Consider the following 19,153-nt stretch of genomic DNA (forward strand, 5'->3'; position numbering starts at 1 on the left):
AGGAGGGGAATATCTGTTGAAGAAGGACAGGAGAGGACAGAAGATAGGGGTGAATGGAGAATGGTTGTGTATGGATGATGCTGTGATGCATGAGGGGGAGTGAGCGGGGCATGGGGGGTGAGAGAGTATGTATGAGAAATAATTTGATGCAGCCCGAAGTGATTTCTTCCCGTCTTCTTTTCTGCATGAGGGGGTGGAGAGGTATGTGCTGTGTCTTGTGACATTGCTTCTGACCCAGGGCAGTGGGCGAGATGCAGGGATGACCCGTCATCCAGGAGGTGCCAAGATAAGAGGGAGGGAAGAGGGTAGAGGGAAGTGGAGTATGTAGGGGATGGAATGGGTGGGAGTGGTTTTAATGCCATTGTGTTTTGGCTACCTCCCTTGTAAGGGGGAAAAAGCCTTTGGTATGTATGTACCATCATCCTCCACTTACCCCTATCCCTTGCCTTCTCCATTCCTTGCTCGAAGCTCCTTTCAGCCCCATCCATCCATCTCATCGGCGGTTGTCTACATCTACTCAAATTTACTTCATCCACCTTTACTTTCCACACCCATTTTGCTAATCTCCATTCATTTTTTTCATGTGCCCAAACCATCCCAACCATCTAGCCATCAAACAAAAAGCATAATCTAAGGTCATCTTGAAGAATATAGTGTTTGAATGTTGGATAGGGATGGCTGAAGTATATCAGAAAAATAAAGGTCCAAGGTCTGAACCATGTGGGATACCGTATCGCACTTGTGGACATATTCTAATGAATTCCGAAATTCGTTATGCAGTGGACCACCATTCCCAACACGTAATTTTTTTTCGATGAAGTGGAGTGGGTAACATCGAACACAGTGCTGAAGCAGATAGCAATACATCAGTGACAGTCATTATCTACCCAGAATCGCGAATCATATTCGAAACGCCATGCACCATTATATAAACAAGTTGACTTCACTGCGGAACTGATTAAATTAATTTTGTTTCATAGTATTCATAAATAAACATTTCCCATGATGATGCATATTCAATTTGTAGAACAAAATATAAGTCTAACCTGAAGGCATAAATAAATTCATATCCATTTTCTAAAACTTTAGATATAAAGATTCTATAAACGTAGCTGCATCAGTGTACATTATAGTCATATATTTATTATAATCAAACACTTTTTATCATTCATAGGTAATTGGCATCAAAGCGATGGTGAAATTTGGAGAATAACATTGCGCATACAGAACTTCACTTGAACCACCGAAACAGTTCCTTCTCCTTCGGGTCGACTCAGTAGACGCGGTAAGGAATCATTATGCTAACATTTTTGTCATTAATTTCTAACAACTATCTTATCAATAATCTTAGTGTTGTTCTTATTGTACATCATACTTTCACTGCTATTTTAATTAAGCCATTTTTAAGTTAGGGGTGGAAATTGGTACTTAAATGAGTGAAGATTGTTCTGGGTTTTGCTGCACATGGTAGGTTTTGAACTCGAAGAAGAAACGTGTAAAGGTAATTTGCCATGGTAAACATTAGTATTCACAAAAGTAATACGAAATACAAGAAGTCTAATGCCTAAGTCTTATCAGAATTTATCCGGAAAAGATGTTGTATACAGATGTTTAGGAAATAGGAAGTTGGTGTGCCAAAATTATAAATTGTCAACAATATATTGTAGTGAGGAAATTAGTTGCAAGTTTTGAAGTTTACAAACCATTCAATCAAGACGTAGAAGTAAATATCTTGCACGGTAATATCTGGTGTATTTATATTGAATTGGACGAGGGATTCGTAAATATAGTTAATCGTCAATTTAGATAACTTTTTCTTGGTATCCAACCAAAGAACCAGTACCTGTGTGACCAATAATAAATTAAAATTTTCTCGCTTCTTTAGACCATAAATGGAAGTGAAAATTCTTGTTTTAGCTTATTGTTTGTGGTAACCGATGGGGGAAACAAGAATAGGGTTATGATATCCACCTAATGATAAGTCAACCAGTTCACAGCTTGGTCCCTTGACAACAAAAGCATCAAATAACAAAAGCTGGTGCAGACCCCAGATTCATGGAGCAAGTTCTACTTATCAGTTACTCTAATGGTGATCTATGTGAGAAATTAAAATGTAAATTTCAAGAATCACCTATTTGTGGATATTTAACATGAAATAAATACATTTCAGCTATCAAATTTACATTGTCTAATAGCTCATAATATAATATATCCTAACCTAATCTAATGTAACTTCCATAGATAAAACTTGTCTGAAATGGAAAAACGAAAGAAGTAAAGGACAATTTATAGTTTCATCCAACCATAGAATTTGATGTGTTGCTTGTGTTTCTGGTGAGAAATGTTGATATAAACGATGGTGTACATCATTTCCATCGTAAATGTGTACTTGAGGTAATTAAGTATTAAAATTATGCACTTCTGCCTAAATCTCCCGAACGATCTGGGAGAACGTGTGGGAACTTGTGGTTTTTGGGTGGGGTAGACTAGTAAATGCAGTAATGTGCGATGCGAAACAGATATAAAACAAACAAAAACATATAAAAAACAACAACTTAAAAATCACATTCTATGGCTGGAGTCCAGCGGTAGCCATATTTGTGTTTACCAATGAATCGAACAATGTCTCACTAGATGTGTCACACTTAGCGAAGTCCACTCCAGCCGTGCAAGACTTCCTAACCGTAAACTAATATTACTTCCATAAGGTTAGGTTAGTTTACTTTACGGTTACCAAGTCTTGTGCGAGCGGCTAATCTAGTGCTTCTGGTCACAAAAATTTACAATCATTAGTAAACAAACATGGTGCCACGCCCGGTACCCGCCGATATGGGATAATTTTTGTTTGTTTTTATTGGTTTCTTTAGTTGTCTTCATTTTACACCTGTTTGGCAACGCACATTACTCCATTTATTAGTCTCCCCCACCCAAAAACCCCGATTGCCCACATGTCCCCCCAGATCGTTTGGGAGATGTAGGCATAAGTGCTTAACTTCCAATACTTAATTACTTCAAAAGTACGCATTTGTGACGGAAATTATATACACCGTCGTTCATCTCACAACATTTCTCACCAGAAACACATAAGCCACATATCAAATTCTATGGTTGGGTGAAACTATAAATTGACCGAAGTAAAAATTTTGTGTGCATGATGCCAGAATAATGCTTAAAATGAGATTGGAAAAAGTAAAATTCCAGTATCTTGTAAACCTGGATAAACTTGAAGCCTAAGTTCCTAACTAAAACCCAATGGGAAAAAAGGAAAATCTTTTAAATGACAAAAAGAAAGTGAAATGCTAGAATACAACCATGGGAAAGATATATGATAAAACTTTGGTGACTAGCAAATTTGTTTTGAGGCTTAGGAGAATTTAATTAGCAGGCTTAATAATTGATATATAGTAGTTTGAGACTACTATTGTGAAAACATTGTTACAGTAAATGTTACCTAGTTGTGGTAACTGGTTGCAAGTAGATGTGCAGGCAAGCTTGTTATCAAACTGCATCATAGATCATGTGAATAGTTTGAATGTTGATTATTTTGGAAAAATTCTAGTTGTGCATACCTATGTGATATAGCAATAGAAACTTAATTATTAATTTTGTAAATTATATCAGTGTAATATGCGAAATTCTTGGCAGAAATTAATTAAAAAAAATTGCTAAAACATATTTACTAATGAATAAAGTTTCGATGTGTTGAATGATATGCTATATTTGTTTTGGTAGATGCCAAAGGCAAATGAAAGGATGATAAATTAGTCTAATTCTAACCTAACCAACCTACATAACCTAACCTATATTTAGCAATTCGGTACCCCAAATTCTAAAGATCACCCTGGTTGTCGTCATGGATGTTGATGGCTTGATTATTATTGTACCTTGGGCAATTAACAGATGGCGGCAGAACCCCGTGTTCTCTGATAAAGTTCAAGGAAGCCCTATTGTCTTTGTAATGGTGCTTATTAACATCACCTGGAGTTGGAGAACACTTGGTTCACAACGTGAAAGCTATCATCTGATAGTGACTGGACTGGCATGGTGTCTGGACCATATCCCATAGGCTTCGTTTGTTAGTACATGCATACATATGTATATCAAAGACTATTTCTCTCTACATGGGGGGTAGCCAAAAAGAAAAAGCCATAGAAACCACTCCCACCCATTTCATTTCCTATATATTCCACTCCCCTCCACCCTCCTCCCTCCCTCTTATCTTGGCACCTCCTGGATGACGAGTCATCCCTGCAACCTGTCCCCTGCCCTGGGTCAGAAACAGTGTTGCAAGACACAGCACATCCACAGCAAGGCTGCTTCATAAATTCGGCGACACCCCTCCCCCCCTTCTCCATCCCCCCATGCAGAAAAGGAGAAGACAGGGAGAAATCCCTTCGTGCTGCGTCAAATTTTTCTCATGCATACTTCGTCACCCCCATCCCCCACCCACTCCCCCTCATGCATCACAGCATCATCTATACATAACCCCTCTCCATTCACCCTTATCTTCTGTCCTCTCCTGTCCTTCCTCCACAGACATTCCTCTCTTTTGTAATGCCCTTTTTACCCCCATCCATCCATCTCATCATAGGATGCCCCCTCATATTCACTCCTTCCACCTCTGCCTTCCACACTCCTTTTACTTAATCTTTTTTCACTCATTCTTTCCATGTGTCCAAACCATCCTAATACTCTTTCATCAACCCTATCTCCCAGTTCCCTTTCCACCCCTGTTCTCCTTATTTCTCACTCTGTCCACCCTAGTAACCCCTATCATACTTCTCAGACATTTCATCTCAAACACATTCAAACTCCTTCTCTCTTCCTCTCTTATGTTCCATGTTTCTGCCCTGTACAATGCCATTGGTACAATTACTCCTTCATATAACCTCTTAGCATCCATTCCCAGAAGTCTATTTCTTATTACACTTTTCAATCCACCAAGGAATTTACTTGGTTCTCTCAATCTACACTCTACCTCCCCCTCTCCTCCCTTTCCTGCCACATTTGCACCCAAGTATCTAAAACTATACACTTCCTCCAGTCTTTCACTCTTTATGCTCACTTCCAGGCTGCTGTCACTCTCTCCTCTTGTACCTCTCATCACCTTACTTTTACCGACATTTATCTTCAGCTTCCTTCTTTCACACACCTTCTCAAACTCTGTCACTAACTTCCTGAATCCCTCCTCTTATCCTGCTACAAGCGCAGTGTCATCGGCAAACAACAACTGGCTCACCTCCCACTTTTCTCCATTTTCTTAAATCGTTCGTTAGTAAATTTGCTTACAGCAAGATTTTTGTTGTTTATTTCCACCAAGGAAACCTCATTATGTTCATGTATTATAATTTACAAAACTAATATTTAATTTTCTAAAGTAATGCTATATTGTGTAGGTGTGCACAACTTAATAGTTATTTTGTGCAAATTTCATTTCCAGCTCATTTACTGTGTTAGGGTTGTAGAGTAGGTATGGCTATGTTGATACAAAGATGATACTGAATATGTGGAATTAGGTTATAATTTACACTGAATAACCAAACTGAAAGTAACCTAGCTGTAGGCTCAAATGGACTTCAACTTGAACGAGCACTCAAATCAACGAACTTGAGTATACCTACCTATAGGATATTGCCTGGTCCTTTTCAAAAGCTTTGGTGAAAGGAAGATTTAGTTTAAAGCTGTGGTAAAAGCAAGATTTTGTGTAGTTACCATATTGTAGAAAGTCATGTATTAAATGTCATTGTAGGGCTTGACCATTGATATACATAAGTTTGAGTACATTTTAACAACCACAGTGCACTTCAATTCTAAGCCATCAAGGCCGTCATGCAGAAATTGAAACGTGGTACTGCCAAGGACTCGAACCCCAGCATCCTCATGACAAGTGCGGTTCGAGTCCTTGGCAGTACCGCATTTCAATTTCTGCATGTCGGCCATGATGGCTTGAATTAAAGTGCATTGTGGTTGTTAAAATGTATCTCTAATCACTGGGACCCATTCAATGTTGTACAAAAATCAGTTTGAGTGTATAAAACTGTTGACAAATTACTCTGGATCCTTCCAAAGGAACTTCCATCATATTGCTTGCAAGAAAACTAATAAATGTAGGGAGCTGGTAGTACAATTTTTGGTGAACATGTATGGGTAAATTTTTAGAAGTGTACACTTCTGATACAGCAATAGAAAATTAATTTTGTAAATTATAATACATCAATGTAATATGCGGTTTTCTTGGCAGAAATCAATAACAAAAAAGTTGATAAATCAGATTTACTAATGAACGAAGTCACTGTGGTTGAATATGCCATGTTTGTTTTGATAGATGCTGAGATTGAAGGAATGAAAGGATAAATTAATCCATTATAACCTAACCTACATAGACTAACCTATATTTAGTAATTCAATACCTCAAATTCTAAAGATCATCTGGGCCATCATCACGGATGCTGATGGCCTGGTTATTACTTTATCTTAGGCAATTAATATACAGATGACAACAGAAGCCCTATTGTCTTTTTAACAGTGCTTATTAATGTCCCCTGGGGTTAGAGAACACCTGATCTACAACATGAAAGCCATTGTCTGACAGTTACTGGACTGGACAGATGGCAACATTGCATCTATACCGTATTCTAGTGGCTTTGTTTGTTTGTAGATTTGCTTTTAGCTTTTTTTTTCCACAAAAAAAAAATGTTCGTGTATTATAATTTACAAAATTATCATTTAATTTTCTAATGCTATATTGTGTAGGTGTGCACAACTAAAGTTTCCATTTATGTCCATACTTCTGTTAGTGAAATGTATTGAAGTCCATGTTTGAGCATGCTGTGTGACCTTAAGGATATATTAGCAAGTTCCTTTAAATATTCTGGTGACAAATGACTTGACATTTTGCCATTGCATCATCCATAAGGTGCCTCTACTCTACACTTTGTATTAACGAACTGGTTAGAGGTATGGCAGCCATACACCAAATTTGATGGCTAGGAGTACAATGTACTTCTGCATATGATCAAATTTAATTCCATAGCACAATTTAGAAATTACTGTAGCTGGTAAGTTGGTCTAGGTGAAATTTTTAATTAATTCCAGTTTAATTTGTTTGAAGAGTTGCAAACATGCAGTTCAAACCTATGGTATCAATTGTCAGTTAAATGTACTCCAGAAAGGCAGTTTATCACAGAATAAAAAAGAATTTGAGCTGGAGTCGAATTGCATCCATGTTAGAAAAGAGATCAATAGCCATTCCACTGGAAAGCATTGGAAGCAATCGGTTAGGTTTGGTTGTATAATAATAGTGAATACAACATAATTGATATAATGCATTTGCAATTATGGTCAGCTATGAATGGAACCTGTCATAACTAGGCATGGGATGTGTATTACCTAACTGGGTAAATTTCCGGAAGTGCACACCTACATGATATAACATTAGAAAATTAAATTTCGCAAATTATAATGAGTGATAAATTTGTCTGTTCTAATCTAATGACCTGCATTTAGTAATGCGATACCAGTAGTTCTATATGTCATCAGGGTCATCGTCAGTGATGTTGACAGCTGGTTTTGGTATCTGATTGAAATGTGGGGTGTACAGGAGTTGCTTAGCCTTCAGAAATGTATGAATCTCCACTCTGTAGTACTGTTTTAAAAATATGTATCATGCAAGGTACTGACAGAAGTACTGAGGGCATATTCTATGGTCACAGCTTCGTTTGGTAGTGTATTTACTTTTAGTGGGACTGATCAGCATGGCATCTTGATCCCATGATTGCAGCTTCGTTCAGTAATGAATGTTGCCTGGCTGTTCACTCGTGGGGGAAGACAGGAGCACAAATTTATCTTTGAGAAGATTGTGCACCCTTTGGATATTGGTTTTTTATCATAAAATTCAGTCTTATGAACACATGAAAAACTCCTAGTTGGTGACAAATTCTGTTTTTATTACAGATGCCAAGCACTAGTGTAAAAGACGTAAGCCAGCAGGCCTTTACCAAAGGCTTTTCAGAATTCCTGAAGAAGTAAGTATTAATTTTGCTTCAGTGGGATTTACGGATTGATGTGGAAGTGTGGTTTGACTTGCTAGTGCAGTTGATCTCTATTACCAGCAATCTGTCTTTGTATGTGTTACAAGCTCAAGTTGCTGAAGTTGGACATTTGTAATCCTCATGGAAATTCTTTATCTTTATTTTGCTTATAATTGCTTTGGTTGTCTTTCTCAAGTGGATGAGTGAGGGGGATAGAGAGGGGTATAAACCAAGTCCACTTGTTTGACCCAGCTCTTGATGGGCTATTTTGTCAAAAATAACCCCTGCTCTGATTAGTGTGACAGAAGTGAAGCTAAGGGTAAAGTATGCAAAAAACATACTTTTTCCCTTCCATCTTAGCCTTTGTCATACTATTCAGGATAGAGCTTGTTTCAACAAAACTGCACATCAAGAGGTTGGTTAATAATACATATAATTTTTCTTTTTCATACAAGGAAGGTAACCAAAGTCAAAGGCATAAATCCACTCCCACCCATTTCATCCCCACATACTCCACTTGTATCACCACCCTTTTCTCCCTCTTTTCATGGTTCCTCCTGGATGACAGGTCATCCCAGTATCTCAACCAATACCCTGGGTCAGAAGTAATGCAGCAAGACACAGCACATCCATAGCAGGGCTTAATTTTATTGGCAATTCCCCTACCCCCTCTGTCCCTTCATGCAGAAAAAGAGAGGACTGGGAAAAATCCCATCAGGTTGTGCCAAAATATTCACACATACCCCCCCCACCACACCCACTCCCTTCCATGCATCACAGCATCATCTATACACAACCATTCTCCACTCGCCCCTATATCATGTCTTCGCCCTTCCTTCCTCAACAGACTCCCCTCTTTCCCAATGCAAAATAAGAATTACCATAGGGATTGCAAATACCCAAACCTCAGCAGCTTGAGCCTGCAACTCGCACAATATGATTGTAGGCATAGTGTATGTGTGTGTGTGAATGGCATTTGCATCTTTAGTTTTTATGTCTGGGTATTTGTTTGAAATAAATTATCATTATTGTACAAAATTTGGTAATTTGTAACAAGTTCATAATTATTTTTATACCCATTTCAGGTCTGGTAAAGTTAAGGTCCCAGACTGGACAGACCTGGTTAAGGTAAGTGTTGGGCTTTTCCATTTTTTGTTAGTGCATAAAAGTCCTCATGATAGGTTACATATGTCTACTCTACTGGGCTACTTTGCACACTTCCATGCCCATATGTAGAGTAATATCACTGGTAGCATAGACATGACCACAGTATGTCCAGGTTGGAAGATCTCAGCCGTGAGGCGAAGTCACAGTTTCCTTCATTACTGGACAACAAACCCATTGCTACTGAGGGCAACTAATTTGCCTCTGTTTCAGACTGCCAAATTCAAGGAATTAGCCCCATATGATGAAGACTGGTACTACACCCGTGTGGCTGCTGTCGCCCGTCATGTGTACATGCGATCTCCCGTGGGTGTGGGTGCTATTCAGAAAATCTTTGGAGGTAAAATATTTGATTATCCTTACCATTGTGATTGAGTTTAGTGGTGAACACAGTATAGTGCCTGAGTGTTTTCAGTGAAGTAGTTGCTGATGGGTGTCGTTGATTTTTTCCAGCTCGCAAGCGCCGTGGCACTCGCCCCTCCCATTTCTGTGAAAGCTCTGGTTCCATCGCACGTAAAGCCTTGCAGACATTGGAACACCTGAAACTTGTGGAAAAACACCCTAATGGTGGAAGAAGGCTGACAAATCAGGGACACCGTGACCTTGACCGCATTGCTGCACAGATCTTTACTAAGAATAAGCCTGCACCTGTACCAAAGCAGCAATAAGAGAAACTGAAGTAAATTTTGTTTTATTATTCTTTTGAATTTATTTGTTAAAGCTTTCTTGCTCTGCCAGTGAAAACAAATATTTTAACCTGTGCCTTATCAAATTGCTGTCATACACAGGTTAAGAAATGGACTTTGGAATCTACTATATCCTCAATTAGATTTAGTTAAGGATTACAAGCATTTTATCACACCCATGTCACACTACGCCTCAGCATGGGGTGCTGTGGGAGTACCCAAGTGAAGAATGTACAGAGAAATTGGAAATCCCATTAAGTCGCATGATGTGGGTAAAAGTAAGGTGATGAGATGTACAAGTGGTAAAAGTTGGCAGCAATTTGAAAGTGAATATTAAAGGAGAGAGTTTGGAGAAGGTGGATAGCATTAAATACTTGAGGATGCGTGTGGTGGGAAAAGGAGGAGTGGAGGTATAATGTAGATTTGAGAGAAGTAACTAGATTCCTTGTGTATTAAAAAGTGTAATGAGATAGACATTTAGGAATGGATGCCAAGAGGTGATTGTATGAAAGGCTGATTTGCCAACATCACTTAATGAGGCAGAATCCTGAAACGCTAAGAGATTAAGATGAAACCTATGAAGTATGGTAGGGGTGACAAGGCAGGATAGAATAAGAGTGGAGATGGAAAGAAGTGAGGTATGTTGAAAGAGTATTGGGTTTGGATATGTAGAATGAGTGAAGAAAGTAAAAGTTAAAGGCACAGGTGGATGGGGTAAACAGGAGGGGTGACTAAGGATGGGATGAAAGGGGAATGTCTGTTAAGGAAGGGAGAAGATCTGGGTTAGTGGTTGTGTATGGATGATGTTATGCATGAAAGAGAATGGGGAGGGGGTTATGCTGCGTCCACACGGTCGAGCTGTGCCTGGCAGACTTTGCCCCTGCAGACTCTGCCCGCAAAATGTCCACACGGCTGATGATGGTGGTTGGAGGTTAGTTGGCCGCAAGCAGAGGTTGGGAGGGAGTGATTCAGTGCAGTATAATAACCATGGTTCCCACCATACTTGGAAAGAAGGTAGCACTTTACAGCATTATAATTGCTGCCTGCATTAAAAAGAAATCACGGATACATCTCCGATGCCGGGAGTGGTTACAAAGACGTGATTTAATGGGAAGCTCAGTGACAATCCTACGTGAATTGCTGGATGAAAATGAACAATTGTTTTGCAATTACATGAGAATGAACATGAGCATATGTGGAGCCATATATACAAAGGCAAGAGACAAATATAGGGAAAAGCATAGCACCAATAGCACGTCTTGTCGAGACCAATACACTCTAGTACTAGGTGCGGACATGGTAGTAAGGTAACTTCGGTCTGTACTGAGTGGGTTTGCTAACTTTGCTCGCACCTCACCTCATGCGTTTGGCAGCGATGTCAGCCCTCCATCCACTGCCCGCAAATGGCGCCGGGAACGGACAGTTTGATGGTTTGCCCGATGAAATTGCCCGTTGTCGAGCAAAGCCCTCGTGCCCGGCGGACAGTGCTCGACCGTGTGGACGTGGCCGTGTGTAAATATTTTGATGAAGCACGAAGGTATATCTTGACCTCGTGAAGGGATGGAGAGGAGGGGTCACCATTTGAGTGAAGAAACCTTGCTGCATTGTTTCTGACTTGGGGCAATGGACAAGATGCAGGGATGACCTGTCTACAGGAAGAGTCAAGAAAAGTGGGAGAGGAATTATGCCTTTTGACTTTGGCTACCTCCCTCATAAGGGGGAAATGGCATTTGGTGTGTGTGTGTGTATATATATATATTTTTTTTTTTCTTCTAACTTCTTGAATTCTCAGCCCAGCCCAACTACAATAATTTCCCATGTCTGTAGGCGTACATCAGCAAGAAGATGACATGCTAGAAAAAAACTTGCAAGGACTTACAACACCTACTCCCCACCCCTTCAATATGTCAATTTTGTTTTGGTTGCATACATGCAGTGCTGCCAAGTGCAGGGTAATTGCCCTGTTTTAGGGTAATTTGAGCACTATTAGGGCCATAGTAGATATGTGAAAGAGAATTTTACGGTAAATTTAGCACTTTAAAACCAACAGAAATTTAACCATTTGCTATAGAGATGTGTGGGGAGGAATTTGCACCGAGGTCCATTTAAAGTTCATCAAGAACTAGCAAAAGTGAAAATTGGAGAGACCCATAAAAGATATGTACTCAAATGGTTGGGTAACTGCATCACTCCACTCATGCCACTATTGAGAAACAGAATCTTGTAAATTTCAGGCACAAGTGTCTTGATTTTTATATTAAGAAAACATCACAGCTTTTATACAAGTTTAATCTTCCTGATCTGTGGCTTGAATCTCTCGCACCATTGGATCCTCTGTTTAATAAAAACAATCCTATGAGCATCAAAAGTTTCAAAGTATTGTCCCTGAGAATAACTTAAATGTCATTGGCACTGAGTGGCATTTGCTAAGGAACATTGAAATAGATGTTCAGAGCAACACTAATGTTTGGAAGTTTGGATTAAGTAAAGAGCATGAAGAAAGGTGATGGCACACCCTTGTTTCCATTGGTAGGAAACCAGGACAAAACTTTTGCTTGCCACATTAAAGTGCCAGTGTAGATTTTTTTCTTTCCCTCTAATCAAACGTCAATATTTTGAAAACAAATAAATTCCCTGAATACAGTCACATTAAATGGAATGATTCATTCTAAGAGAACATTTGAAAATTCAGCATCGAACAATTTCGTAGTTGCATAAACACGTATGCGATGACGTACTACATATACCGTACTGACCTGACCAGGAGTAAAGCAACATCTATGGACATTAGCAACATGAATGAATAGCCTTGTAAGTGCATGTGAGTACTACACTTTATAATATTTCATTTTTGTACACTATTTTGGTAGTATTCTTATGTATACATACATACATACATATACCAAGGCTTTTTCCCCCTTCCAAGGGAGGTAGCCAAAAAGGGAAAGGCACAAAAACACTCCCACCCATTTCATCCCTAAATACACTCCACACCCCTCCCACCCTTCCTCTCATCTGAGCACCTCCTGGATGACGGGTCATCCCTGCACCCTGCCCACCGCCCTGGGTCAGAAGCAGTGTCGCAAGACACAGTACATCCACAGTACATTCTTATGTATACATACATATATATCTTGATAAATAACAAACCGGCTAATGAAGGCCAAATTTAGGGGAAAAAAGGCAACTCAATCTGGCAGAACTGCATACAAGTTGACAATGTGGAGAGGCTGTCAAGGCACATACCCACATATCCATCCAAAAACTAATTTGTTGACCCCTTTGATCTTGGCTCCTTGTTTTGGCAAAACTGCTGGAAAATCAAATACTGTATGTGACTTCATGCAACAGGTTTCTTATCCCCTTATCCTCTCATATGTGTTGGGGAATTGGGTGGGTTTGGAAATAAGTTGTAGAGTAAGGGAAGTGAAGAGTTGTGGAGAAGTACTGTAAATACATGGGAATGAACATTGATTGAAGGTTGGATGAAGGGACAAGTGTACCCATGACACTATGGGGCCAAGACTTAGGCAGAAGTTTAAATGTTTTAAGAAGTATGATGGTGCTAATGTGGTTGGATAGTGAGACATGAATCGGTGAAGTAGGTGGAAAGAGCTGGCAGTTAGGGTTGACCAAAGAATACTCGGGTTGTTGGATATGTGGAAAGTGAGTGAAGAAAAAATAGCAAAATGTGCACAAGAGATAGATGAAGTGAACTTCAGTGGAAGACTAATAAAGGGGTGGAGGTGGTCTTGAGTGCAAGAGATGTCTAGAGTAGGGAAGGGGGAGGGCAAGAGATAAGGAGCAGGTGGAGAGTAGTTGTGAATGCTTGATAAAGGGTACAGCATGAAGGAACTAATTATCTACTCTGTATTCCAGAGTTGATGAAGGGAAAAGATTGCCATAGTGGTAGGGTAAACAAGCGTCGGTTGTTTGATCCTACTGTGGAGTTGCTGTGCCTTGCAGCACAGAAAAGCAGTGGAAGAGATAAGGAGCCTTTGTGGAAGACACAATAGATAGGTGTGGGATTGGTGATGTGTCGGTGCATGCCTTTGCTGGGCACCAAATTACTTTTTGGCAACCCATAATCACCTGAACTATTGCATTTAAAGAAGAAATGTACAAGGAGCATGAGTGCACATGTATAGGAAGAATCTATCTACCAAGGGCTTCTTCCCATTTATAAAGGAAGTAGTGAAAGCATGCACTCCCATTGTTTCTCTCGTATTAGCTCCTCGTGGATGAAGGGTCATCCCTGTCTCCTACCCACTACCTGGGTCAGAAGCAGGCACAGATCCAGCAATGTTATTGGGGGGGGGGGGCGAACCGATAAGCGATAACCAATACTTGAAACACGCCAATATTTTAACCCCAAGAATAATACTATTGGCTTGGAGATTGGTCCAGAAACCTAAGTCTGTTTTGCTCTTAATTGTATGTAAAATCCACAAATATAATTCAAATCATAAATTCGCACTAAAAAGTGTTTATCCAAGGAGAATCAAACTCGAGATGAGTGTACCATACTCAGGGTTGTTGTTGTTGTCGTTCCCTAGACTGTCTTTTTGGGGGGGGGGGGCTGGATCCCCTGGCCCCCCCCTTGTATCTGCGCCTGTTCAGAAGCAATGCAGCAAGACACACAACATCCACACCACGGCTGCTTTGTTCACGCAGCAACTCTCCCTCCACATCCCCTCATAAAGACTACAATTGCTGATTCTTGAGTATTTATTATTTTTTTTATTTTCATCAGTTATAAGAAGTTGAGAGAAGAGTGGGAGAGAGTAAAGGATAAAGTAGAACTAGGAGTGAAGGAGGAATGGGGATGGTTCGAGGAGGGAGTCATAAGGTGTGCAAAGATGGTGTGTGGAACAAGGAGGGTGGGAGGAAATAGAAGGAAGGGTAGTGAGTGGTGGGATGAGGAAGCAAAGAGGGGTGTAAAAGAGAAGAAGCAGGCATTCATAGAGTGGCTACAAATTAGGACGAGGGAATCGTATGAGAGGCACAAAGTAAAGAGAAAGGAAGTTACGCATAAGATAAAGGAAGCAAAGAGGAGAGCAGATGTGAAATGGGGTAAGAGTATGACAGAAAATTTTGAAAGTAATAAAAAGATGTTTTGGAAGGAAATTAAGAGGAAGAGGAGGTGAATCAAGTATAGAAGAAAAGGTGCAGATGGAGAGATGATAATGGAAGAGAAGGCAGTGAGAGGAAGGTGGGCAGAGTATTTTAGGGAGTTGCTAAATGTGAAGGAGGATAGGGAGGGAAAGCTTAGTTGCAGTGGGAAGCGCTAAGAAAATGAGTGATGAGTGAGGAAAATGGAGGAATAAATAGGGAAGGATGAAGTGAAAGCAGCCATTAAGATGATGAGAGCAGGTAAGGCACCTGGGTTGGATGGATGCCATGCAGAATGTCTGAAGAAAGGAGGTACAGTTATGGTGGACTGTCTGGTGAGGTTATTTAATGTTTGTTTAAGAGAGGGTAGAGTGCTGGAGGAGTGCCTGTATAGTTCCGCTTTACAAAGGAAAGGAGGACAAGTGTGAGTGTAGTAGTTACAGAGGGATCAGCTTGTTGAGTGTAGTTAGGAAGGCTTATGAGAGGGTCCTGATTGAGAGGATTAGGAGAGGAACAGAGGGAATAATTGGTGAGGAACAGAGTGGTTTTAGGACAGGTAGGGGATGTGTAGATCAGATTTTTGTGGTAAGGCAGATATGTGAGAAAGCTATAGGAAAAGGTAAGGATTTTTTTGGGCTTTTATGGATCTGGAAAAGGCTTAAGACAGGGTAGACAGGAAGACACTGTGGGAGGTACTGCAGATATATGGGATGGGGGAAAGCTGTTGAGAGCAGTCAAGAGTTTTTATGAGAGTAGTAGAGCTTGCGTTAGGATTAGAAATGGAGAGAGTGAATAGTTTGAGGTAAAGGTGGGACTTCATCAGGGATGTGTTATGTCGCCCTGGCTGTTCAATCTTTACATGGATGTGGTGGTGCGAGAGGTGAATGCAAGGGTAGTGGGTCAGGGATTGGAGATGATTAAAGAAAAGTGGGAGGTGAGCCAGCTGTTGTTTGCAGACGACACTGCTTGTAGCAGGATCAGAGGAGGGATTGAGGAAGTTAGTGACAGAGTTTGAGAAGGTGTGTGGAAGAAGGAAGCTGAAGATTGATGTGGGCAAAAGGTGATGAGATGTACAAGGGGAGAGAGTGACAGTAGGCTGGAAGTGAGCATTAAGGGTGAGAAACTGGAGGAAGTGGATAGTTTTAGATACTTGGGTGCGAATGTGACAGGAAAGGGAGGAGTGGGGGTATAGGGGTTACTAGGCTAGATAAAGTGAGAAATGAGGAGGTGAGGAGTAGAACAGGGGTGGAAAAGGAGCTGGGAGATAGGGTTGATGAAAGAGTATTAGGATGGTTTGGACACATGGAAAGAATAAGTGAAGAAAGATTAGTAAAAGAAGTGTGGAAGGCGGAGGTGGAAGGAGTGAATATGAGGGGGCGTCCTAGGATGAGATGGATGTATGGGGTGAAAGGGGCTTTATAAAAGAGAGGAATGTCTGTTGAGGAAGGATGGGAGAGGACAGAAGATAGGTGTGAATGGAGCAGGGTTGTTTATAGATGAGGCTGTGATGCATGAGGGGGTGGGGGATGGTGGGTGAGGAAGTATGTATGAAAAAAAATTGATGCAGCCTGAAGGGATTTCTCCCCGTCTTCTCCTTTTCTGCATGAGGGGACAGAGAGGGGGGGTCGCCAAATTTATGAAGCGGCCTTGCTGTGGATGTGCTGTGTCTTGCGACACTTCTACTGACCCAGGGTAGTGGACAGGATGCAGGGATGACCCATCATCCAGGAGGTGCCAAGATAGGAGGGAGGGAGGAGAGTGGAATATATGGCAAATGAAATGGGTGGGAGTGATTTCTATGCCTTTTTCTTTTTGGCTACCCTCCGTGTAAGGGGGAAAAAGCCTTTGGTATATGTATGTATGTACTGCACATATGATGATGTGATCATTAGGTGGAATGGGCAATGGGATGGGGGGTGAGGTAGTATGTGTGAGCAAAATTTGACGCAGCCTGAAGGAATTTCTCCCCGTCTTCTCCTTTTATGCATGGGGGGACGGAGAGTGGGGGTCGCCGATTTAATGAAGCGGCCTTGCTGTGGATGTGCTGTGTCTTGCGACACTGCTTCTGACCCAGGGCAGTGGACAAGGTGCAGGGATGACCCGTCATCCAGGAGGTGCTAAGATAAGAGGAGGGTGGAGGGGTGTGGAGTGTATTCAGGGATGGAATGGGTGGGAATGATTTTATGCCTTTTCCTTTTTGGCTACCTCCCTTGTAAGGGGAAAAAGCCTTGGTATATGTATGTATGTACTGCACATATGCTTTAGGTGAAAATTTCTTGCAATTTATTTACTTTTAATATATTGTCTTTTTAATTTTCTTCCAATGGGAAGAAAAGAAAAACAAATGTATATAACATCATAGAAGTGAATACAGTATTTTGCAAGAAAATTTACTGGAAACATGTCCAATAATTGGTAAAAATTGAATGAAAAACAATAAATTATCAAGAATCAGCTACTGGCAAGTCTGCATGATCACGTGACCAAGCAGATGACGAATAATTTTCTAGTAGAGCAGTTGTAAGTTGTTGGCCATCCTTATGCAAAAAGGTGAAGTGTGTTGACCTTCAGGGCTGCATCCCCAGAAGTTGAGTGCTGATTGGTTTTGAAAATGGGTGGCAGTTAATCTATACTTATATATATACACACACACACGCGCGCCAAAGTTTTTGTCCCTCATACCAAGGAAATAACCAAGTCAAAAGGCACATATCCACTCCCACCTATTTCTCTTCCATCCACCAACCTTTCCTTTCTCTCATCTTAGCTCCTCAGGGATGATGGGTTGTCCCTGTATCCTGCCCACTGGCCTGGGTTAAAAGCAGTTCAGCAAGACAGCACATCCACTGCAAGGCCTCTTCAGTTAATAGAAGAGAAATAAAAGGACCACATTGATTGGGATGAAACTTGGTTATATGTGGAATTCTCTATGGTCTTGTACATCAGGAGCTCCTTTAAATATTGATTCTGGTGCTTTTAATATCATCCTAATAAACATATTTTTTAACTTGCCAGTCCAAGGCTAGATACATACTAATTTCTTTTAACCTTTATTAAAAAAATAAATTCATAATATTGATTTTTGTCAGTCATTGTTGGTATTTCAAGTTATTCTTTAAAAAAGATTCTTCTCCCCTCAATCTTCAATATACACCCTGAGGACAACAATAAAATATTTAAAGTACAAAACATATTTACACATTAACATTGCTGATCCATTTGTCTAAGTTTGCATATGGAAATTGACATCATATGGTCATACTTAGGCTACCAATAATACACTATGCTATATTGCTTTAAGAACGGTGTAGTGTACAGGAGTAAGCACAATATATTAAAAATGTAGCGATTTGGTTTAACATTGTGAACTCCCTTATCAGGAGACTACGACAGTGCCCCTTATAATTAGTAGTTGTTGCCTAAGTTTTGCTGATGGGAAAAACCTGCATTGCAACAGTGGGTGGGAGCAGTCCTGATGCCCTCCCATAGTCTCTGAGAAGACATTTTGAACTATTGTATGGGTTGTATTGGTATGGGGCTTTCTCACCGGCTGAATGTAGTTGGAAGGGAGTATGCAGTTGTTGTTATGTCTTTATATGAAAAGGTGGAAAAAATACGGTTGATAGATGAAGGAAACAGATGTTGATCATGTCAGTCTACACCTCCAGATAGTGGTTTTGCAAAAGGAGCAGTCGGGGGATGATTCATTTTGGTTTCCATTTCTCAGGAGCACCACTCACAGGTACCATTTATTGGTCCCTAGGTATGTGTATTACAGGTGGACCTGGTGTAAATTTTTCAATATCTGCAAATGCAGGTATTGATTTTCAATATTTGTGGAAATGGATATTTTTGGCCATCAATAGCTTATGCCAGATTCACACTTTTGGTCCCTGTGTATAGAAAAAGATAGCTATTAATTTAATAACTGTTGCCTTGAGTTTCACTAACTGGAGACCACCTGTACAGTGGCTGGCAATGGTCCTTGTGCCCTCCCATGTATCTCTGAGAAAAAAAAAAATCTTTGGACTTATCTGCATTGTATATGTACAGGACTTCCTATGTCAATGGCTTACTGGAGTTGAAGGGGTGAGGCTGTTTGCCTGCATTCATTATGTAAGTGGTGGAAGAAATACAGTTAACCCCTTCCATACGGTGCCG

At 40.4% G+C, this 19,153-nt stretch overlaps 1 protein-coding gene across 1 annotated transcript; it reads left to right on the forward strand.

Moving 5' to 3' along the window:
* Positions 1-1,175: 1,175 nt before the first annotated feature.
* On the forward strand, positions 1,176-9,878 carry LOC143028549 (small ribosomal subunit protein eS19-like). The gene is made up of 5 exons (XM_076190826.1): positions 1,176-1,285; positions 7,954-8,024; positions 9,116-9,158; positions 9,408-9,534; positions 9,648-9,878. The coding sequence occupies exons 2-5, from the start codon at positions 7,954-7,956 to the stop codon at positions 9,860-9,862; spliced, it is 456 nt and encodes a 151-aa protein (XP_076046941.1). The 5' UTR covers positions 1,176-1,285; the 3' UTR covers positions 9,863-9,878.
* The last annotated feature ends 9,275 nt before the right edge of the window (positions 9,879-19,153 follow it).

This window comes from Oratosquilla oratoria, chromosome 9, assembly GCF_046742065.1.
Source record: "Oratosquilla oratoria isolate Oo_2021 chromosome 9, ASM4674206v1, whole genome shotgun sequence".
Lineage (NCBI taxonomy): Eukaryota > Metazoa > Arthropoda > Malacostraca > Stomatopoda > Squillidae > Oratosquilla > Oratosquilla oratoria.